The sequence below is a fragment of the Diospyros lotus genome, chromosome 9 (assembly GCF_014633365.1).
Source record: "Diospyros lotus cultivar Yz01 chromosome 9, ASM1463336v1, whole genome shotgun sequence".
Classification (NCBI taxonomy): Eukaryota; Viridiplantae; Streptophyta; class Magnoliopsida; order Ericales; family Ebenaceae; genus Diospyros; species Diospyros lotus.
The window spans coordinates 586,804-611,962 of record NC_068346.1 but is presented as its reverse complement, the minus strand read 5'-3'; the positions used below and the strand labels follow the sequence as shown (position 1 = coordinate 611,962).

General features: G+C 35.4%; 1 protein-coding gene across 4 annotated transcripts; it reads left to right on the top strand.

Annotated features, from left to right (window-relative positions):
* The first annotated feature begins 14 nt into the window (after nt 1-14).
* Nucleotides 15-24,911, top strand: LOC127810405 (red chlorophyll catabolite reductase). Of its 4 annotated transcripts, none has more exons than XM_052349879.1 (3): nt 15-227; nt 21,470-21,640; nt 24,166-24,911. In XM_052349879.1, the coding sequence occupies exons 1-3, from the start codon at nt 15-17 to the stop codon at nt 24,772-24,774; spliced, it is 993 nt and encodes a 330-aa protein (XP_052205839.1). In that variant the 3' UTR covers nt 24,775-24,911. The 4 variants fall into 4 exon arrangements, with proteins under 4 accessions (XP_052205839.1, XP_052205840.1, XP_052205841.1 ...); XM_052349880.1 differs by lacking the exon at nt 21,470-21,640 and adding an exon at nt 1,485-1,937 and having other exon boundaries at nt 15-398; nt 24,619-24,911; XM_052349881.1 differs by lacking the exons at nt 21,470-21,640; nt 24,166-24,911 and adding an exon at nt 1,485-2,432 and having other exon boundaries at nt 15-398.
* The last annotated feature ends 248 nt before the right edge of the window (nt 24,912-25,159 follow it).

Sequence of the window (25,159 nt, the reverse complement as noted above, 5' to 3'; positions counted from 1 at the left end):
AGCTACAGTTATTTATGGCTATGGCTGTCACTCTCGCCCACTTCTTCCCCCCCTCCTCCTCCTCATCCTCATCTCGCCTTTGCTTTCTCCCATCCCTTCGGCCGAATCCTCTGAGGAAGCCGGCTCCACTCTGTTGCTTCTCACCTGCATCGCCGCAAATGGACCGGCAACAAGGCGGAGGAGAAGGAGGAACCGGAGAGCGGAAGAGATTCGTCGACTTTCCTTACCTGTCTGCACCGTACAAAGATATGATGGCGGCGCTGGTTTCAACGGTGGAGTCGCGTCTTGGTTCTTACCTCCTCCCCTGTACCCTCCCCCCGGATGTCCAGTACTTCCACAACCAATCTAACACCGCCCGGGCCTGTCTCCACATCAGATCCGGCATCGAATCGTCTCCGGTGCTCTCTCTCTCTGATTTCCTTAATTTCTGCTTAAATTTTATAGGATACACTGCACTCCCACATCTTATGATTTGGGGAATTTACAATCTCATCTCTGTTACTTAAACATGTAAGGTTAATAGATTATGTTAATAGAAACTTTTTCAGTTATCATTAATATCGTTAATAAGGTAGTATGAGAGCTTGCCTTCAATTTCCCTCAAAGTAACACCAGAACTCGCTATATTTCCAACGGAATGGTATCAGAGTTTTGCCTCTGTCCTTTGGTTCCCCGTCATCCATGAACTAGCTTAAAATTCTCTCTTTTGGGTAAGAAAAAGGAAGCCGTCTATGTAGAGGCTGGCCCTTGGGCTGGGGATCGATTAGCTCATGGAACTACTAGTTGATATTTGTGTGCTTCACTTATGCACTACATATGCATACATAAATTAAGTGTCTATACATTCATATATCCGTAATAACAGGTTCAGTTGTCTGAAGTTCCTTTCTATGGGTTGGAAATGTTGATTGAACTGGACATGCATCAAACTGAGGGCATTACCTTTTACTCTTCCAGAAATAAGCAAGCAGATTACATAGTGGTTTCTTAGGAGTTTGGGTAGGATTTTGTTCTTGCCATTGCCCACCCGTGTTAGTATGAGGCTCAAAGGGGATGATTTGGTGTAGTAATATGTCTTCTCGCTTTGAAGTCTGCATGGAACCTGCCTTTTGTGTGTGTACTTCAGGGGGTTGTTGGTTCTGTTTAGGTTATCCTATATGTGAAAGTTGAGTTGATGTCTAACTTGCTCCATGGTGCTGGGAGAGCTGACATTGTGTGGGGGGAATTGTGAAAAAAAAAGAAATCACTCCGGAGAACTGTTAATATATCATGAAATTTTTCTAAAGAGCACTCCAAGTTAGGAAACAAGTCTTAAATGTTTTAGACGTCTTGAAAGTATTTATGAAAATGGTGGTGTTTTTGAACTTAATCTTCTCATTGCCAGACACTGAAGGTGGGCTATTCCTCCTCCTCGGAGTCTGTCTTCTTCTACTTAAAGTTAGTGACATCTGGTGCCAAGCTCTGAATATTTCCATGTATACCAGATTGATTTCATTTTGGGCAGTTGGCTACACTGTGAGCTACCATCAGGAGCACTCAACATAATGAGCCTCTCGGCTTATCTGGCCCCCTCAACCGATGCGCCAAACTTCTTAATGGAGGTCGTTCAAAGCAGCCCCACTTCTCTGGTCCTCATACTTGATTTGCCGCCACGAAAGGACCTCGTCCTCCATTCAGACTATCTTCAATCCTTCTATGAAGAACCCCAGCTGGATAGACACCAACAACTGCTCGAGCAAATCCCCGAGGTCCAGCCCTACTATTCTTCTTCACTTTTCTTGCGTTCAGTTGTCTCTCCCACTGCAATGGTGGTGCGTGCAGCAACTGAAGCTGGGCGAGTAGAGCGCATGGAGGAGATTGTTAGAGATCATGTGAGCCCGGTTGCTAAGCAAGTCTTGGCCTTCTGGTTGGACCAGTGTGCTTTTGGTGAGAGAGAGGTCGGAGAGAATGAAAGGGCTGATTTGGCAAAGAGGGATCTGGTGATCAAGAAGAAGTATATTGAGATTGATATGGCCACAAACCTTCCAAGGTTGTTTGGGCAAGAGGTAGCAGATAGAGTTTTGGGAGTTATCCAAGAGGTTTTCGAGTCATGAGACTGGATATTGGTAATTAATTACTCGTTTGTTTTACCTGTTTATGTAAATAAAATACATACATACATACATATATATGAAGGATTGTGCCTTCCTTGTAAAGGCCGTAAATGAAGGATCCAAAGGTAAATGCATCAGGCTTTAATCTTTGGCCATACATATATCTTAACAACTGAACCACCAGTTGATCATTGCCTTCTCTTATGGAAGCATGTATAGGAATGTTGTAAGTTATCACATCAGGTAAGAAGCCATTGCTTCTCAAGTATTTGTAAAGCCAATGTGCTGTTTCAAAGTGCCCATACCAGCAAAGGCTACACATAAGTGTATTAAAAGTTACTATTGTGGGATTAGGACCATTTGACATCATAACTTCCAATAGCTTCCAACAATCTCTAATCTTCTCAACCATGCACAGATGCTGAACCAAACAAGTTGAACTAACCACATTCAACTTGATGCCTTCATACGCCATTCTGTATAAAATCCTTCAAATCATCGGTGAATTTCTCTGTTTGCAGGCTGCAGACAGAATTGTGTTTAAAGAAACCACATCAGGTCCATTTGCACCCCACTCTATATGATCAAAGGGTTCCAGAGCGTCATCAATGTTGTCATTGCAGAAGCCTTTCAAAATTGTGTTATATGATTTATTATTTGGTCTAAAACCTTTTTCCATCATACTCCTAATCAAGGATAATGATTCACTTAACCTATTCTCACGAGACAGAAAATTTAAGTATATATTACAAATTGCAACATCCACAGTACATCCTCTTGAAACAATGTGAAGTAAGATTTTAACAGCCCTCCAGCCAAAGCAGCATAAGTGAACTCATCAGGTTGCAATCCCTTTCGGTCAATAATCTGGATGAGCTTACCAATTTAGGCAAGTCTACTTTGATGACAAAGTTCACGGAGAATTATGTTGTATGTGACTAAATCTGGATCACATCCTTCCTTCTGCATCTTATCCAAAAGACCTAAAGCCTCTTCAATCTTCCCATCATCACAGAGAAACCTTAAAACCGCAGTGTATGTTATTACGTTAGGCTTGCAGCTACCAATTTGCATTTCTCTCAAACACTAAAAAGACTTCTTCCCATACCCTTTCCTTGCTAAAACCATAAACCAAAGCTGTATATGAACACACATTGTGTGCAAGACCTTCTTCTTCAAAGAATAAAACAAAACCAAGGCTGTGTAGCTTTGGCCAGTCTTACATAGAGCCCATAGAATTGGATTGTAAGTATACGCACCTTGACAGCCCTTTTCAAGAAGAACAGAGAACACAAAGCATGCCTCAGCGATCATCCCAGATTTATTAAGACAAACAATTAACAAATTCATGGTGTCTTCAGATGGAAAATAGCCCAATCTCAACACGAACTTGAACACACTAATTGCATCCAATAAATATCCGGGCTTCAACGAATTTGTCAACAATTTTGACAGCAGTCTAAATGAAGGCACAAATCCACTTGAACGCATTTCCTCTACTAAAATGAATGTATATTTGATGTTCCCATGAGAAAGCGTCCCATTCAAAAGGGTATTGAAGGTCAATGCATTTGGGTATGGCCCAAACCTTTTCATCCCAATATAAACATCAACCAACATATCCAACACCACCTGTTTCGATTTCAAACAAAAATGTATCAAAGCATTATAATCATACACAGTGGGCTTCCCTGGGACACTCCTCCTCGTGAAATTCAAAGCCTCAAGAGCTTTCGATACGCAACCTGAGGCTGCATAGCCCTGCATTCTACGCTATAAATCAACATAACATGACTCGCAGGCATAAGTATCTTCATCAAAATCCAAAACTTGAACAGCACATGACGAATAAAGAGGCATAAGATAAATTGATGCAAAACAGGAACCTTTTTAAGAATCCCACGGGAAGTACTTCCTACAGCAATTCCATATAAATTCATAGCCCGGTGAAAGCATTACATGTTCCAGCCCCAAGATAACTCACCGTTTGGTTCCTGAGACCATCTCCAACCCAATCCCAAATTTGGGGTAAAATCCTCTCCAACCCATCCCCAAATCCTACCCCAAATTTGGGGTAATATTTATTACCCCAAATTTGGGGTTGCACTATTCCTTGACCCCAAATTTGGAATAATATATTTATTCCTATTTTGCTCCCTCATTTTAACTATAACAAAATTTAACTCCTTTTATATCCCATCTTTATGTATTTTTACATTTTTATTTACTTATTATTAGTAATAATAATATTTAAATAATATTAATAAATTATAATCAATTAATGAATAATAATTAATAAATTTTATCGTGTTCAATATAATGTTTTATTAATTGAGATAGTAAATGTAATGTTTTTATTTTTTAATATTATTGAGAATTAAATTTTTTTAGTTAATTATGTAATTTTTAGGTAATAATTTAAATTGATATATAATAAATAAGTAAATAATTTACATTATAAAAAAATGTTTAGAATCATAAAAATAAAGAAAAAAAAGAATAAACTACTCCTTTACCTCAAATTTGGGATTAAGGGTTGGAGAGGAATTAAATCTTACCCCAAATTTAGGGTAAATTTTGGGTAAGTTTTACCCCAAATTTGGGATGAAGGGTTGGAGATGCCCGGAGAAGACTAAAGAAACTAAAATCAAACAAAGAGCTTGCAGTGAAACTCGGAAGAATTCTACACTTCTGTTGCAAAGAAATGAAAACGGAAAAAGATATTATATAAAATGGAAACACATAAATAAAACAAGTATAAAGATTTTTTTATAAATATAATTTTTAATATAAAAAATAGTTATTTAATTTAAAAATAAATATATATTTTATAATGTATTTAAACAAATATAAGCATAAATTCTATAAGCATTACATACATAATATACTATAGATTCACTTATTCACGTAATATATATATATATATACATATACTATACATTGATATAAGAGAAATCAATACATATAGATAATATATATGATACAGGACAAAATTGAAATAAAAATATATAAAGAGAATTCAAATGGTCGTCATCGGTCGCTGGTCGAAGAGCCAACTCAACCAAGAGTTCGTTTTCGTGAATCGATGACGACAGAGAGTAATTGGAGTTGTAAATTGACACTAGCATCGAGCAATTAAAGTTGTGAATCGATTCATGTTACATGAAAATAGCAGCACCGAGCATTGAAACATTGGTTTGTGTTTATGAATCGACAACGACTCAGGCTAGTTTGTGTTTGTGAATCGACGATGACACTAAGCAATTGGAGTTATGTATCGACAACAACATCAAGCACCCAATAATTGAGTGGCAAGGGAAACTATGACAAGGGGACGGTCAAAGATGTTAGAACAGTAGGTTCTATGGCACACACCAAGAGGGGGGTGAATTGGATATTTAAAAAAAAACTTGATAGAACTTTGAAATCCTTTTGATGAAAAATTCGATGCAAGTAGGGATTATTGAATTGCTTGAAATAATAAATGAAATAAAACTACAAGCACAAGAGAAGAACACAAAGGATTTATAGTGGTTCGGCTTAACCCAAGCCTAATCCACTACCTTAGTTCCTCACTAAGGATTTTTCAAACCATCCACTAAAACTCCCTACTTAAGCCAAGTAGGTCCTCTAGTCCAAGACTAGGAAAATACAAAACCTCCCACTCAAATGGGCTCTCTAGCTACACAAGCTAGGAAGAATAAGAAATATAGAATATGAGAGAATCTAAGAGATGAATCTCTTAGTTACAATGTCTCTCAAGATTAAACAAGGCTTAAATGAATGTATTAACAATAATATAATGAAGCCTTGGAGAGAAAAGTATAACAATGAAGGCACAGAGCACTATAAATACAATCGAAGATAAACCGTAAGCTCAAATCAATTCATTTCCATCCATTAGCCATTTCTTGATCTTGCTTGAGTTGTATATATAGGCTTCCATAAAGATTAAAGAGGAAAATAGCTGTTGGGATTTGAAAAAAATAACCGTTGGAAGCTTTCTGCGAAACACATAGTCGACAGAGAAAATAGGTTAGTCGACTATTTTATCAAATAAAACTAGCCATAGTCGACAGATAGAAAAGCATAGTCGACTATCTTATAACACAAAAAATCCCATAGTCGACAGATCCTTTTACATAGTTGACAGATCAAAATTTACAAAGAAAATTTTGAAATTCATGAACAAACATAGTCGACAGATGAAATAGCATAGTCGACTATCCTTTCACAATAGTCGACAGATGCAAAAATAGTCGACAGATGCAAGATATAGTCGATAGACTGAACAAGCATAGTCGACAGCACTAAACAGTATAGTCGACTATCTTCTTGAAAAATCTGGAAACTTAACAAATAACATGAGAAGCACACTTGATTAATACAAAACATCACCACATATTTACATTTCTTTAGTTTAAGTAAATGTCCTCATTTTGTTTAATTTATATTTTACCTTCCATTTACTTTAATACGTAAATGTAAATAAGAAAGTACCTCCCATTTGGATTCAATAAAAATATCAAAAAAATCAAAATCCATAAGAATAAAAAAATGGAATTTGGATTTTAATAGGAACTTAGGATTTTGCTATTTTACCACCTCCAAGATATATACTTTTCATTTCTTGAAAAATTCGTTAAAAATCATTTTATCACTAATGAATGTTAGTTATTGAATTACTGGGAGTTAGTTTTCTAAAAAGAAAACATTTTCATATATGTCTCCTTATAAGGTGCTAGGCTTCCAGACTTAGAAAAATATTGAAGCGTTATCAAAACGAATTTCAAGACATGATGCATGAACTAAAGGATTTTTCATACGATTAAGTTTCAAACCAAAACCTTTCATGCATGTTTCAAAATATGAAAAACTTATATTGAAAACCTTTCATTTGAATTTCTAGTTGGTCTTTTGCCTTAGAACAATTTTAGCTCTATGTTGACCAATGACTTCAAAGCTAATTTGAAAAACATTTTAGGAGATTTTATCATAATACATGTTTATTCACATCTCCATGTATAAGAATATAAATCATTTGGTTTTCATTTTAACAAAGTATTTGAAATTGATTTTTGTTGAATATCATAAACTTGACTCATGACTTTGGGGATAGAACACGATATTATTTTTCATCATCAAAACTAAACACAAGGGTAGAACATCAATCTCCCCTTTTTGAGGATGACAAAACTTAAAATTAATTTCAGCAAATCTCTCCCATTTTTTTGTCATAAATCAAAAAGGTAAGGCTCTTGAAAAAAAAAATAGACTCTTCCTTAAACCAAAAGATAATCTTTCTCCCCATTTTTAACTCTCCCCCAACGATAGTTTGAAAAACTTCATTTTGAAATAAAAACATTTCAAACGATTTCACAAATCTTAAAATAGATAATCTCCCCCTTAAGCCAAAATCTTTTCAATAGAAAGGAATTGGAGATAAACATAATCAAGTAAAGATAGTTTTCAAAACTAGAGATAGCTCCTCCTTAAGATGACATTGTTAATATCAAACATAATTTTTCAGCACATGTCATATATATAAAAAAAACATTTTTCATGAGATGCCAAAAAAAATTTTCATACCATATTGCAAACTCATGATCATATCAGAGCCAATCTATATCTTTCAAAGTAATCACTCATATTTAAACAATCAAAACGCTAGATCAAATGTATAGCTATTCATCATAAAAGAGGCATATACATCAAATGATCAATATAAGAGTGAAATATATCATTTCAAGCAAATAGAGAAACTCTTCTTGAAAAACTCCCCCTTAAACTCACATGGGAGGTTTTAGCCATAGAGACATTTTTCATATAAAGAATAGTAATTGTCTCAATTCAAAAGATTTTTACAAACATATCAATGGCCATAAATTTAAGGAATGAACCACATGAATTTACTTTCCATATATTCAAAAAAAAATGGTCATCCAAAAGTATGATTCTAAACAAGTTATGGAAGATTTCATTAAAGATAGCCTTTAAGAACATACATTTGTCTTTTGATAAATATAGCCATACTTGTAATCATATAGGATCATTACATATAAATTACTTCAAGCAAGATAATCCTTTAGCAAATAAAGTGCAATTTCTCACTTAAGTATTCATTCATCAAAAATAAGCAAGCTATTTCAAAATAGCATTTTTAAATTATTCAAGACATAAATACTATATGCCGTTAATAAACTTTTTAAAACATCTAAGAGCTTGATGGCATAGTCCTTTGATTTAACCAATGATAGATATGAGAGACATGAAGGATCTAAACTTCTTTATACAAAAGCACTTGAACTCAACGATTGACTGAGATTTATCTAGATTTTGATTATCAATGATACCAATTGATATTTTCTTTTGAGCAAGATCCCTTATGAATAGATGATTAATTTTCATATGTTGAGTCATGAAATCTAGAATTTTTGATAGGGCTATAGCATTTGTATTGGCACATTTGATTTGGAATATTGTGGGGATTAATGCCATAGTTTGAGATTCCATCCATAGGATTTGAGCAACTACATATTCACCTTTAGTGAACAAGAATGGAATGGAATTTCACTTCCTTCTAAATAAAGACACTAGGAAATTTCTTATAACTTATTATGGATCACTAGTGTTCTTTTTAGCTATTTTGCCTCCAAGATGGGATTTCTTAGGATTGGATTGAAATCTAGCATATAGGCAAACACTAAACACAATGTTCATCCTATTAGCTATAAAATATAGCAATTGTCCAATCATATTTCTATATAGCTCATTTTCCACCATTTGGCGTTTCCCATATTTGTTTAGGCTTGATGTACTATTCTTTTGAGATGCAACTTTTCAAAAATATTAAATTTCTTAAGAATATGTAATTTTTTGCTTAGACATAAGGATCCCTTCATCTTCTTTATACTATACTTATCTCAAGTTCCCTTTGCATTAGATTGGCAACTTTGATTCCATAGGGATTTATTTGAGGATTTAAAAAAAAATGTTATCTACATAGATTATTTGTAGATTCATAAAATGTCCTTGCTATGAGGCTTAGAGTAATGTTATAACTATTTGTCCTCTTTTAGATTCTTCCTCTAGAATAAACTTGCTAGGACTTTCATGTCATGACTTAGAGGCTTGTTTTCAAAAATATAGTGCCTTGGGGAGTTTGAGCACATGATTCTCATATTGAGGATTCTTAAGATTTGGAGTTTGTTCCGCATATACTTCCTCATTTATAACCACTTAAAGACACTCTTGACATTCTCTTGATGAGCTTAAAGGATTTGTGGCATGCTAATGCCAACAACATTCTTATGGATTCTAGACTTGCTACGGGAGCCTAGGTTTTATCATGATCTTTTCCTTTTTCTTGACTATACCCTTAAGCTACTAATCTAGCTCTTTTCCTCTTTTATCCATTTTGATTCTAAACAATCATTTGGTTCATATGGTTGGGTGATCTTTAGGTCTTGGAACCAATCGCGTACACCACTTTTTTCAAATTTATTTAGCCCTTCTTGCATAGCCATAAACCAATTTTCATCATTCAAGGCTTTCTTAATGCTTTTTGGCTTTCTTGAGATATAAAGACATCATATTAACACTTATTTCTAATGAGAAGATCTTGTTCTAATTTTTCTAGAAACATTTTCTATGATCTCATTATCTTGCACACATTTTCTCTTAGAAATGATGATTTTCTCTTTTCATGAGCTACATTTTCTTCATTAAGCAATTAAGCTTATTATCATTTGATAGATTTGATTCTAATGATCTAATGAGAATTTTTCAAATCTTTATCCTAATTCTTTATCACCACCTTCCTTGGGTTTCAGAACTTCAACCCTCACATAATTAACTATAACTAGAATAGATTCTTCTATTGTTAGAGTCATATTATTAAATAGTCTATATACTTTACTTTAAGTAGAATATCTTAAGAAAATTCTTTCATCACTCTAAACATCAAATCTTTCCTAAAGAATTTTTACCACTATTAAGGATAAAACATGTACTGCCAAAAACATGAAAATATGGAATATTTGGTTTATAACTCATAGGGGTTTTCTTTAAGATAGGCTTTATAAAAATCCTATTCAACATGTAGCATGAGGTGTTAATGGCTTAGACTAAAAAGGAATTTTGTCACATAGCACAATTCTAGCCATTTACTGCAAAGATCTATCTTTCTTTTCAACTGCCTCATTTTGTTCTAGCACAAAAAAAATTATGACCAATATTATTTTTCTTCACAATAGTGCTTAAATTGTTCATTTCAAAATATCCCCATGTTCACTTTCTAATTTTTGAAATACACATACTTTTATCTTTTGAAAAATATTTCAAATGGGCTAAATGTTTCACTCTTAGATATAAGAAATATTATTAAGTGAACCTAGAGTAAACTAGCACATATTATTTTTCACCTAAGTTTAGAGTTCTCATAGGACCACAAATATCTAAATGAAGTAAACTTAGAGGCCTAAGGGTTGAACCACAAATGTGGTTTCTTTCATATTTGTTCTTAGGCAATCTCTCAACAAAATCACGTTGGATAGATAGTCAACAACATTCATGCTCACATGACCTAGTCTTTTATGACATAGCCAAGTTTTGAAGGCTTAAATGATATACTTATTTGTTAGCCTTTCATGGATGCCTCAAATATTTTTCATATTTAAGCTTTGGGCAATTTCTCAACAAGATCATGTTTAGATAGATTATAGAAGCATATTCATATTTGCATGACTTAGTTCATTATGCCATAGATAAATAGATGGGAGATGAATGATACTAGGCATTTCTCTTATACTAGATGAGAATAAGTCTATGCACAATTTCTATCCTATTTTCCATGATCTTTATTTCATTTGCTTTGTGACAAGATACTTCACATGAATTAGCATTAAAGCATACTTATAACTCTTATCACATAATTGACTTATGCTAGTTAAGAACATTTATCAAGAAAGCATTTCTAGCATATATTAATAAACTTTATTTTCCCTTTACTCATAAGCATATATCAACATATTATACTTCTCCCTTAATTTTTAGAAATAAATACAAGTTTTCAACAATATCATAAAGTGAAAACTCATAATTCATTATCACCAAAAACTAATAAGCATAGGGAGGTTAGGGATAGAAACATACCACCAAGATTTTGTTTAATAAAATCTTACTCTTGGATGACAATACATCTTTTGGGGTTGAATCTCTTTTCATCCCCTTTTCTTTCATGCTTGACTCACCCATAAAAAAATTTCTTTGAGATATATTTGGATGACAAGCAATCTGCAAAAATAACTCATCCACAAGCTTTTGGTGCCCAAACCACTTTGGGTTCACCATTGTTAGCATAAAGCTCATCCTTAGGAACCCAAATTTGTTTAAGCTTATATGGGTTATTTCTTTCAAAGCCGTTGTTTCTAAAATGATACCAATAGCTAGGATGTGAAGCAAAGGACTTACGTTTCCTCTTTATGAAAATTGTTTGCTTCTTATCCTTATCCATATTCCTATTAACATGAGGATTTTTTGGTATCAAAACTTGCTTGGATTCTTGAGGATTAGAATGAGAGACAGTTGATACTTTAGTTTCCTTAGGAATCCATCTTAAATTAGGATCACTAGTTGATTTCCTCTTAAAAGGACAACAAAATGCCATGTGGCCTATTTTGCAACAATAAAAACATTTAATTTCACAATAGGTGTGTAAATGTGAGCTTTTAACTTTTGCCCTTGAACTATGAAAGATTTCAACACCTTTGTCATGATCATATGAATTAATAATCTCCTCTTTTAAACTAGATTTTTCATTTAATGCACTATTTGAGGATTTTAATTCAAATTATTCCAGAACACTTTCCTTTGAAAATTCTTTATTGGAAGTAATCAAATATTCATTCTTAGATTTTAAAACTTCCAATTCTTTTGACAATAAATCTAATTTCTTTTGAGCAGATTTATTTTTCAAACATAGCTTTTCAAAATTTTCATATAAATCATTCAAAGCATTCAATAACTCTTCATTTGAAAAATTATTCTCAATGTCATCATTATAAGCATACGAAGAACTAGACTCATGATCAATATTAATAACAAGAGTAGAAGTAGAGGTTACCTCCTCTTCTTCATTTACCATGAAACACATGTTTGATCTTTCTTCACTAGAGGCACGGGAACTTCCTTTCTCCTCTATTTGTTGATGATTCAATGAATTTTCAACCTGTGAATTTTCATCAACTTGCTCACAACATTTGTTAGAAAGATATAATGAATCAAGAGTGTTTAGAATATCTTTAGCATTGGAGCATTTAGAAACTTTAACATAAATATCATCACTTATGGCATGCTGTAAAATATGCATAGCTCTAATATTTAAAGAAAAATTCATTTTATCACGATCATCCCATTCCATCGTTGGTTTTAAAACAAAACCCTTTTCCACTATATACCACAGATAACAATCGATGGATGTCATGAATACACAAATTCTTTTTCTCCAAAAATCATAATAAGAGCCATCAAAATAAGGTGCCACATTTATAGGATAACCTTCCTTTAGAGCCATGGATCTCTCCTTAGGTTGTTAGACCTTGAAACAAGGAGTTAGGCTCTGATGCCAATTGTTAGAACAATAGGTTCTATGGCACACACCAAGAGGGGGGGTGAATTGGATATTTAAAAAAAAAAACTTAATTGAAAACCTTTCATTTAAATTTCTAGTTGGTCTTTTGCCTTAGAACAATTTTAGCTCTATGTTGACCAATGACTTCAAAGCTAATTCGAAAAACATTTTAGGAGATTTTATCATAATACATGTTTATTCACATCTCCATGTATAAGAATATAAATCATTTGGTTTTCATTTTAACAAAGTATTTGAAATTAATTATTGTTGAAAACCATAAACTTGTAACATCCCGTTCGAGCGATAGGAAGAACCGAAACAACTTATCCTGATGGGCCTACACGAACTTCCCAGGGGGGTCACCCATCCCTGGATTACCCCAGGTTAAGCACGCTTAACTTGGGAGTTCTTTACCAACATTCAGCCCAAAAGGTATCCAGCTGGTGTTGTTTCCTTTCTTACACTATCCTCGATATATACTAACTTTCTCTGGGCTCTTAGGGTATTACATTCTCTCCCCCTTGAGCACATGACGTCCTCGTCATGCGACCTTACAACCGGTCCCAGATCTCCCCTCGATGCATGGCCGATGTGGGATTCGCCTAAAGTGCCTACACGCACCCCCCCTCGGGGACTCAGCGTCCTCGCTGAGGTTTGCCCCACCATCGCGCTCAGAGGCTCGGGGGTCGGCTCTGATACCACCTGTAACATCCCGATCGAGCGATAGGAAGGACCGGAACAACTTACCCTGATGGGCCTACACGAACTTCCCAGAGGGGGTCACCCATCCTTGGATTGCCCCAGGTCAAGCACGCTTAACTTGGGAGTTCTTTGCCAACATTCAGCCCAAAAGGTATCCAGCTGGTGTTGTTTCCTTCCTTACCTATCCTCGACATATACTATTCTCCTCTGGGCTCCCTGGGGTATTACATTCCTGTAATGACCCGATCGAGCGATAGGAAGAACCAGAACAACTTACCCTGATGGGCCTACACGAACTTCCCAGGGGGGTCACCCATCCCTGGATTACCCCAGGTCAAGCACGCTTAACTTGGGAGTTCTTTGCCAACATTCAGCCCAAAAGGTATCCAACTGGTGTTGTTTCATTTCTTACACTATCCTCGATATATACTAACTTTCTCTGGGCTCTTAGGGTATTACATTCTCTCCCCCTTGAGCACATGACGTCCTCGTCATGCGACCTTACAACCGGTCCCAGATCTCCCCCCGATGCATGGCCGATGTGGGATTCGCCTAAAGTGCCTACACGCACCCCCCATAGGGGCTTACACACACCCCCCTCGGGACTCAGCCTCCTCGCTGAGGTTTGCCCCACCACCGCGCTCAGAGGCTCGGGGGTCGGCTCTGATACCACCTGTAACATCCCGTTCGAGCGATAGGAAGAACCGGAACAACTTATCCTGATGGGCCTACACGAACTTCCCAGGGGGTAATCCAGGGATGGGTGACCCCCCTGGGAAGTTCGTGTAGGCCCATCAGGATAAGTTGTTCCGGTTCTTGCTATCGCTCGAACGGGATGTTACACTTGACTCATGACTTTGGGGGATAAAACACGATATTATTTTTCATCATCAAAACTAAACACAAGGGTAGAACATCAAAAGATTGGGAATAGGGTAGCCCTATGGGAATGAATATTATGTTAGTTAGAAATGAAATTTTTTTCATTTCTAATTTTGTTTTGTTTTGATATTTATTATAAAATGGTCATAAAACGCACTAGAAATTATAAAAATGACTCAAAATCATTTTTCCCCATTTTGGAAATGTCAAAATAGTGCCCTTCAATACGTTTTCGTGCATTATATTTCAATAAGTGACTACAAAAAAGGCAACCAAAATGAGGGCTTACTTTGTCCCCATTTATAGGAGAGAATAACTCAGTCGGTTTTAAAAAATTGGTTTCAATTTGAGAAAAGATGTGGTTTATGGGTTCGAGCTAGTATATATATATATATATATATATATATATTCATTCTATTTAACATAGAAAAATATATAAAAATATTATTTATCTATATATAAAATAATATACATAGTTAATTTTTTTTAGCAGAAGAGAACCTTGACCCAGTGAAGTCATTTTTTTTTTTTATTTGGTTTGGGTTTAAGTATTTTTTAACTCATTTGACAACCTTAAACCACTAAGCCTAATTTGGCCCCATTTTTATAAATAATGTGAAAATTCAATTGTTAATACTATGATTTTATGCTCATATATATTATTTGTCCTTAGTTTCTTTTTTTAGAATTTATGTTCAAAATATGTTTTATGAAACTTTAATATTTTAGTATACTATATATTTTAAACGATAATATTTTAATGTGATTATATATATAGAGTTTGGAATTGAAACCTAATTCAGCCAAACTATAACTTAATTAGATTCAATTTGTTTTTTCAATTGAGTTTTTTCTTTTTTTTTTTTTTAGGAATCGAGTGATTTCATTTTTTGGTTGAATAAAATAAGTAAGTTAATTTTAATAAATACTTCATATGAAAACTTGAATTTACTTTATAGTGACATTTGAAAAATAGTATACCACTCTATGATTCAACTTATTATGTAAAAACATTTAATAAAAGAGGAATAATATTATAAGCTCTTTATTTATTTAAATTTAATTAGATAAATTATATGAAATCCCCTTACACTTATGGTTATGTGCAATTTATCCTCTTGTGCTTTCAATTGCATCAAATAACCCCCTTATACTTTCAAAATGTTACTATTAGTCACAATTTATTGTTATTTTACATAATTTTGTATAATAATCTACATACAAAATATATAATTCTACATATAGAATTTTAATATATCAAAAAATATAAAATTTTACATTAATCAATCAATAGATTGCATAAAATTGTGTAAAATAATAACAAATTGTGATTAATTGTAACATTTTGAAAATGTAAGAGAGTTATTTGATACAATCGAAAGTATAGTAGAATAAGTTACACATGACCCTAAGTGTATGGGGGTTTCATATAATTTACTCAACTTAAATTATATACGACAAAGATGACATTTGAAAAATAGTATACATGACTCTATGATTCAACTTATTATATACAATATTTAATAAAAAAACTATAACATTATAAGCTCTTCATTCATTAAACTTAAATTACATATAACAAATACCACACAAGACTCCAGCGATAACATTATAAGCTCCAAACTTGCCCTATATTAGGCCAAGTTAGAAGAATTTGAGTTTAGTAAATACAAAATTTTGATATTTGATAGCAAAATTTTGAGCACAATTATGTACGGTCGAAATTTCATTTAGAGCTCAATTTTATTAATTTTGATAAATTATTGAGATATTATAGTTTGTATAATTTTTATCGCGTTTGGTCAAATCGAGCCTAAGGATATATTCGTAAAGGCAACTTCTTTATGCCCTCCACAACGTTTTCTTCGTTGTCAACTTATTTGACCTCCCTTCGTTTGTTTCGGCTATTAATAAGTTATGGAATTTTAAACGATTTGTTTTAAAAATTTAATTTATTAAACTGGTCTCGAGAATTTTATTCGTTGATTGCCTACGGGGGTTCGTGCCACCCCCATGCCTGTGAGAATGATGTTACTCACCCGGGGCTAGGTTCTTAGCTGTTCAGGTATTACTATGAATTTTGGTTGTTCATAGGCTAGAGCGGTTGGGCAGTAGGGGTAAGGATCGGCTGTTCGGTGACAGAGTGACTGTTGTACGATCTATCATAAGCCGCCGGCTGGTCTCTCCTATTCACTGACCGTTGACCGGTGCCAAGCACTGTTGACTAGCTCTGCCGTTACGTGTTTATAGCATGACTGGTATCGTTTTATTCTTGTTGCATGTTTTGGTGTGCACATGGGTACAGGCTGCATGTTAGGGTTTTCATGATCTGGTTATGCTTGGTCATGGACATCCTAGCTTGGTTATGATGCATCCAGCACGGGCATATGCATCGCATATGGTTTACTATATGAGAGGAGCATGGCCTGATGCCTGAATGTATGGGAGCCAGTGTATCACATTGATGCTCACTATACCATTGCATTTTTATGTGCATTGCATGGTTACTGGTAGTTATTAGTTCTCGGACGGGAGGACCGTTCTAAGGGAGCCTATGGCTCGGGTGTCGAGAGTACTGACATGGACATGGGTGACAGGAGTACTGACTCGGGATAACGCGCGCAAGTTTGTGGAGATTTATGTTGCCTTTTACGGCAACGGCAGGTTGGTATGGGACTGGGGTGTCAGGTGTCTTATGTGAGCCTCAAGAACCGGTATGTGCTTTTATTATGATGCACTATTGTATTGTTGCGTCTCATGACTTATGTGTATGTGTGAGACGATGTTTGGGGTGACCTTCTCCTCTATATACTGTATAGCCTTCTTTTTCTTATAACTTGCTGAGTCTTGCGATTCACCTTGCTTTCCATCATTCCAAGTAAGGGCAAAGCGAAGGCCGAGGGCGAGGATCGTTCCATCTAGCAGCCAGCCGTGTCGGTAGGGTGTACATTTAGCTTGCCCCCGTTGTCTCTGATGTTTTGTGAGGAGTTCTGTTTCTTATTTTTGACTGTGCCGGGTTATTCCTCGTATCTTTTATTTGTTGGCACAGGTGTCTGTATATTTTTATATACTCCTTGACCGTTGTTCCAGCGGGGTACTTGTGGGCGTGCATGTTTACCGTTTTGCTTCCGTTGTTGTATTTTTTTTTTTATGTATGCATGCCAGGACATTTTTGTTTTGTGTTTATTTCTCTTCCCTTATGTAAGCACTTTCGTTCGGATAGATCGGGCGGTTAGGATATCCGGGCGGGGTGCTTACATATATTATTTGTCCTTAGTTTTTTTTTTTTTTTATAATTTATGTTCAAAATATGTTTTATGAAACTTTAATAGTTTAGTATACTATATATTTTAAATGATAATATTTTAATGTGATTATATATATAGAGTTTGGAATTGAAACCTAATTCAGCCGAACTATAACTTTAGATTCAAATTGTTTTTTTCAATTGAGTTGTTTCTCTCCTTTTTTTTAGGAATCGAGTGATTTCATTTTTGGTTGAATAAAATAAATAAGTTAATTTTAATAAATACTTTATATGACAACTTGAATTTACTTTATAGTGACATTTGAAAAGTAGTCTACACGACTCTATGATTCAACTTATTATGTAAAAATATTTAATAAAAGAGGGATAATATTATAAGCTCTTCATTTATTTAAATTTAATTGGGTAAATTATATGAAATCCCCTTGTACTTAGAGTTATGTGTAATTTACCTCCTTGTACTTTCGATTGTATCAAATAACCCCATTATATTTTCAAAATGTTACATTCACTCACAATTTGTTGTTATTTTATATAATTTTGTACAATAATTTATATACAAAATACATAATTCTATGTATAAAATTTCAATATATCAAAAAAATATAAAATTTTGCATTAATCAACCAATAAATTGTATAAAATTGTGTAAAATAATAACAAATTGTGGCTAATTATAATATTTTTAAAGTGTAAGGGGTTATTTGATGCAATCGAAAGCACAAAGAGTAAGTTACACGCGACCTTAAGTACAAGGGGAATTTCATATAATTTACCCAACTTAAATTATATATGAAAAAGATGGCATTTGAAAAATAGTATACACTACTCTATGATTCAACTTATCATACACAAATATTTAATAAAAAAACGATAACATTATAAGCTCTTCATTCATTAAACTTAAATTACATAAAACAAATACCACACAAGACTCCAGCGATAACATTATAAGCTCCCAAACTTGCCTTATATTTAGAGATGGAAAAATGGGCTTGGCCCGACGAGCTGGCCCGTTGGGGCCTGGCCCGGCACCGGGCCAGGGCCAGCATTTTGCTGGCCCATTTAAGGCCGGGCCGATTTGGCCTGGCGGGCCAAACGGTGGCGGGCCGGGCTGGCCCGCTTAGCCCACTAATTGGCCACACAACCCTCCCCCCAAACAGCCCTCGCCCTCGCCCTCTGTCTCGCCCTCGCTCGCTGGTCGCCGCTCTCGCCCTCACCTCGCTCGCCCTCGCCCTCTGTTGCCCTCGCCCTTATCTCGCTCGTCCTCACTCGCCCTCTGTCTCGCCCTCACCCTTGTCTCGCCCTCGCTCTCACCTCGCTCTCTGTCTCGCCTTCGCCCTCACCTCGCTCTCTGTCTCGCCCTCGCCCTCGCCCTCGTCTCGCTCGCCGCCCTCGCTCTCGCTCGCCACCCTCGCTCTGGGCGGGCTGGGCTGGCCCGTTTGGCCCGCGGGCCCGTGTAGGGCCGGGCTAGGGCCAGCAATCTGCTGGCCCGTTTTTAAGCGGGCCGATTTGGCCCAGCCCGTTTGGCCCGCGGGCCACTTGGTGGCGGGCCGGGCCGACCCGTTTGCCATTTCTACCTATATTAGGCCAAGTTACAAGAACTTGAGTTTACTAAATACAAAATTTTGATATTTGATAGCAAATTCACCCCACCATGCTCTAAACCCAATGTAAAATGAGCCTTAAAGTTTAGTAAATCTTAGTCGGACTTTAAATAATTTAATATTTATTAGACTAATCAAAATATTACGCATGACTGATATTTCATTAAATTTATAAATCAGGAAGTCCATCAATTAATGTCCACTAGCATTATTTTTTATTTTTCCTCATAATAAATCAATAAAGATTTGTTTTGTTGTCTACATTGGCCCGTCACGGGCATGTAAGGGAAGGGGGAGGGGTGAGGTCCATGCCCCCTCTCTTTTTACCTGTATCGAGCAAACGTTATGTTGCTTGATGCTGATAACATAACATTATCGTACATTAATATATATATATATATTATATAATATAATAATAAAAATCAAAGAGTAAAATATCAAAAATAAAAAATAAGAAAGGACAAAAAAACATAAGGTCTCTTTAACCGTATGCCACGAAAAAAAAAAATTTTTTTTCAATCTCTATTTAGTAGTTGAAAAATGACAAAATCAAATACGTCTAATTTATTTACTCAAATTAAAATGAGAGAAAATACAATGTAACTATCAATGATTGGAGAGAGTATACACGTACACGTGTGGATGCGATAAACCACAAGAAAGATATCATTTGATATGTCAATATTTGTTTGGTATAGAAACCGAGATAGAATATGAAGATGCAAGTATATAAATCCATCCATGTCCCAATTGATGTTGAATAATATAATTAATTTTTGTCAGTATATAAATATTATGGATAAATTAAATTTTTATAATGAACATGAATGGTATCAGAAACAAATATTCATGATGAACGAATATTAGAACTTATATCCCATAATTTATGTAAAAAATACTTGAATAATTTTAAATAGAAAAATAAAAATAATGAATGATATATGCAAATACACGTATCATGAAAGTGAATTTAGAAACCAAAATACTTGAATTTATGTGTGACAAAAACTAGAAATTTTGAAATTTCATAGATGATTTGAACTGACCAATTGATAAACTTCTCAAATTTAGCATTTCAATTTTGGTTGTAGTGTTGATCTTGTTAAAAATAAATTTTATGTCTTAATATTTTTATATAAAATTACTTATAAAAATAACTCTTTTTTAAGTCTGTTGTTTGTCGTTGATTGAAAAAGTTTGAAGAAAATATTTTTATCTTTTAATGCATCGATGCTTTTTATGTCTAATTTAATGAAATTTAAAACATTATCATTCAATATATATAATATAAAATGAATTATTTATACATATGTATATATATATATTTATTATTTAATAGTTGCCCTTGAAGTAGGTTGATAATACGCACAATAAACGAGTTTATGATCGGCCGAGCCAAAAACAGTCTTTTTAATTATAGCTATTAAATTTATTTTTACATAATAAAAAATATAAGTATAATTTTTTTAAAAAATATAATAATATTGTTCAAACAAATATAAATATTCCTATCACAAACACAAAAATAAATAATAAAATAATAATAGTAAATATTTTTTCATAAATTTGTTTACGAGTCTATTCATAAACTTGTTTGCGAGCTGAATATCATTGAAGTGTCTTTTATGAGTCGAGCTTTAAATTAAAACTCAATCTCAATTTGTTTATAATACGAACGAAATCTTACAAAATTGAACATCGAGCCACTAATGAGCAGCTGACTTCATTTACAACTCTATATTTGATTAATTATTATATTTTTATTGAGATTGGTTTTAATAGTATGAAAATTGAATTCCATTTTTAGCGTTTGATACATTATATTTTTTATAAAATTAAATTTTATAATATAATTATTAAAGCGTATTTTTACTTATTTTTTATAAAAAATTTCATCTAAAAAAATAATTTTTATTTTTCATACAAATTAAAAAATACTTTCTTTTCTAATTGCTATCACACACAGACCCTAAGTGTCACTTTACCTACCTCAAGAAGTAGCAGCGTGTACGGTGTCGCCGCTAGAGCCGGACGAGATATTTCATCATATAACACTGCTAGGTGGTAGCTACAGTTATTTATGGCTATGGCTGTCGCTCTCGCCCACTTCTTCCCCTCCTCCTCCTCATCTCGCCTTTGCTCTCTCCCATCCCTTCGGCCGAATCCTCTGAGGAAGCCAGCTCCACTCTCCTGCTTCTCACCTGCATCGCCGCAAATGGACCTGCAGCAAGGCGGAGGAGGAGGAGGAACCGGAGAGCGGAAGAGATTCGTCGACTTTCCTTACCTGTCTGCGCCGTACAAAGATATGATGGCGGCGCTGGTTTCAACGGTGGAGTCGCGTCTTGGTTCTTACCTCCTCCCCTGTACCCTCCCCCCGGATGTCCAGTACTTCCACAACCAATCTAACACCGCCCGGGCCTGTCTCCACATCAGATCCGGCATCGAATCGTCTCCGGTGCTCTCTCTCTCTCTCTCTCTCTGATTTCCTTAAATTCTGCTTAAATTTTATAGGAAACACTGCACTCCCACATCTTATGATTTGGGGAATTTACAATCTCATCTCTGTTACTTAAACATGTAAGGTTAATAGATTATGTTAATAGAAACTTTTTCAGTTATCAATTTCGTTAATAAGGTAGTATGAAAGCTTGCCTTCAATTCCCTTCAAAGTAACACCAGAACTCGCTATATTTCCTACAGAATGGTATCAGAGTTTTGCCTGTCCTCTGGTTCCCATCATCCAGGAACTAGCTTAAAATTCTCTCTTTTGGGTAAGAAAAGGAAGCCTTCTATGTAGAGGTTGGCACTTGGGCTGGGATGGATTAGCTCACGGAACTACTAGTTGATATTTGTGTGCTTCACTTATGCACTACATATGCATACACAAATTATGCGGCTACATGTTTGCCTATTTCTATCCCACAATTGGATGGATCGTGACAAGTAATATAGTGATAAATAGAGTGTCATACTCACGAGAACTAACTTTTGTCGTTTAGTCTAATTGATTTAATCTTAACCTAACACACACATTAACAATGACTTTAATTGTAATGAAAACTAATTTACGAATAAAACATTACAACTAGAACAATTTCTTTGATTCAAAAACTCACAAGGATAAGGCACTAGGGTTTGTAAATCCACCGTCGGCCTTCTATGATTCAATTATTCATTACTCGAATTTTGCTATTCCTTATCTTAGGTTGAAAATCGATGATCCAATTACAACCAAAAACCTCTCTTGATGGTTATTCAGTTCTATGTATATATATGAGATTAACTATCTCTAGTCAACTTTCGAACATGAAAATATGCATTCAATCACGGTGATCATCACAAAATGATTTCATAGGGCATAATGGTATCTCTACCTATTATAGGACCCTACGTTGTTTGTTACCATGTCTAATCCGTATTGAATCTCTTGAAAGTAATTCAAATCACAAATATGTTTCAATGGTGATCAAGCATTAAAACGACATTATGAACAGAACAAACAATCAATTCGAATGGATAAGAAAATAGCAAACCGAATAACTTTAAATCAAACCATTAGAAGTCGAGGTTTCATCATTCACCCTAACTATAGACACTTAGCAATGCATTCTTGCAATCAAAAGAAAAAGAAAATAGTTGGAATCCATAGCAAAGAATTAAGTAAGAAAAGAAAAATACAACCCAAGAGTATATTTTTCAATCTTCCGTCCGCTTTTCTTCCATTCAAAAACTCCCACATCCCTCAAGAATAAGTCTTTATATAGTGCCTTTTGGATTATTAAAGTCGTGCACAGTGAAAACTCTCGTTTCTCATTGATTTGGACGGAGACGGGCCGGAATCGCCCTTTAAATTGACGTTCAGAACTCTACCGTGGTTCTACCGCGGTATGCTTGTTGCTATAGACCCGTGAGCTTCAGATAAGAATTCCTAAAGCGATTTTACAGCGGTATGCATTTCGCTGTAAGATAGTGAGCTCCAGAAACTAAATCATATAGCAGTCCTACAACTGAATGCATACTGCTGTAGGCCACTAGATTTCTTTCTTAGCCTCTTTCTTCTTCGCCTTCCACTTTTCACTCTTGTTCCACTTTCACTTTCTCCACCTCATTTCGAGTTGATAGCTAACCATGCCTTCAAGTTTTATTTCCACTCCTATCATGCACTGAAATCGTTTCTTTTTGTTTTATATCCGCTTTGCATGTGATGTGTACCTATATTAACAATATTGAGCCCAAAATGAGTAGCAATCATGTTCATTGAATACTTAAATGCTAAACTTGGACAACTAAATAAGAGTGCAAAATATACTGATCACTACACATTCATATATTCGTAGTAACAGGTTCAGTTGTCTGAAGTTGCTTTCTATAGGTTGGAAATGTTGATTGAACTGGACAGTGGACATGCATCAAACTGAGGGCATTACCTTTTGCTCTTCCAGAAATAAGCAAGCAGATTACATAGTGGTTTCTTAGGAGTTTGGGTAGGATTTTGTTCTTGCCATCGCCCACCTGTGTTAGTATGATGCTCAAAGGGGATGATTTGGTGTAGTAATATGTCTTCTCGCTTTTAAGTCTGCATGGAACCTGCCTTTTGTGTGTGTACTTCGGGGGGGCTGTTGGTTCTGTTTAGGTTATCCCATCTGTGAAAGTTGAGTTGATGTCTAACTTGCTCCATGGTGCCGAGAGAGCTGACATCGTGGCGGAGGGGGGGGCGGGGATTGTGAAAAAAAAATCACTCTGGAGAACTGTTAATATATCAGGAAATTTTTCTAAAGAGCACCCCAAATTAGGAAACAAGTGTTAATTGTTTTAGACGTCTTGAAAGTATTTATGAAAATGGTGGTGTTTTTGAACTTAATCTCGTCATTGCCAGACACTGAAGGTGGGCTATTCCGCCTCCTCGGAGTCTGTCTTCTTCTTCTTAAAGTTAGTGAGCAAGATCTGGTTCCTAGCTCTGAACATTTCCATGTATACCAGATTGATTTCATTTTTGGCAGTTGGCTACACTGTGAGCTACCATCAGGAGCACTCAACATAATGAGCCTCTCGGTTTATCTGGCCCCCTCAACGGATGCGCCAAACTTCGTATTGGAGGTCATTCAAAGCAGCCCCACTTCTCTGGTCGTCATACTTGATTTGCCGCCACGAAAGGACCTCGTCCTCCATTCAGACTATCTTCAATCCTTCTATGAAGATCCCCAGCTGGACAGACACCGACAACTGCTCGAGCAAATCCCCGAGGTCCAGCCCTACAATTCTCCTTCACTTTTCTTGCGTTCGGTTATCTCTCCCACTGCAATGTTGGTGCGTGCAGCAACTGAAGCTGGACGAGTAGAGCGCATGGAGGAGATTGTTGTAGATCATGTGAGCCCGGTTGCTAAGCAAGTCTTGGCCTTCTGGCTGGACCAGTGTGCTTTTGGTGAGAGAGAGGTGGGAGAGAATGAAAGGGCTGATTTGGCAAAGAGGGATCTGGTGATCAGGAAGAAGTATATTGAGATTGATATGGCCACAAACCTTCCAAGGTTGTTTGGGCAAGAGGTAGCAGATAGAGTCTTGGGAGTTATCAAAGAGGTTTTCGGGGCATGAGACTGGATTCTGGTTATTAATTACTCGTTTGTTTTACCTGTTTATGTAAATAAAATACATACATACATACATATTCAGTGTGACAATAACTATGAATTCTCCATATATATGCAAACAGAAGAAGGTATTCAGATTAAGTGGTCTATATATGGTCTTTTCATTGTGCACATGCCATGACATTGCAGCCTTGTGGCTAAACATGTCTAACTAAAGGCCATGTCTCAGTGCATGTCCCTGATCATTGAGGATGCTAGCTAGGAAGAGTATGTAAGACGCAGAGACCCCTAACCTTTGGCATTATGGGTGCGAAGTACTCAACTTCGACAATTCTTAGATATTGAAGACCACAAAATTTCTACAAAAATCACGGACATAGTTTTCTATA

Coding starts and splice junctions, on each gene's coding strand:
- LOC127810405 (XM_052349879.1), top strand. CDS start 15: ATGGCTATGGCTGTCACTCTCGCCCACTTCTTCCCCCCCTCCTCCTCC. Junction 228..21,469: donor GATTCGTCGACTTTCCTTAC/CTGTCTGCACCG, acceptor GACTTTCCTTAC/CTGTCTGCGCCGTACAAAGA. Junction 21,641..24,165: donor CCGGCATCGAATCGTCTCCG/GTGCTCTCTCTC, acceptor CATGTATACCAG/ATTGATTTCATTTTTGGCAG.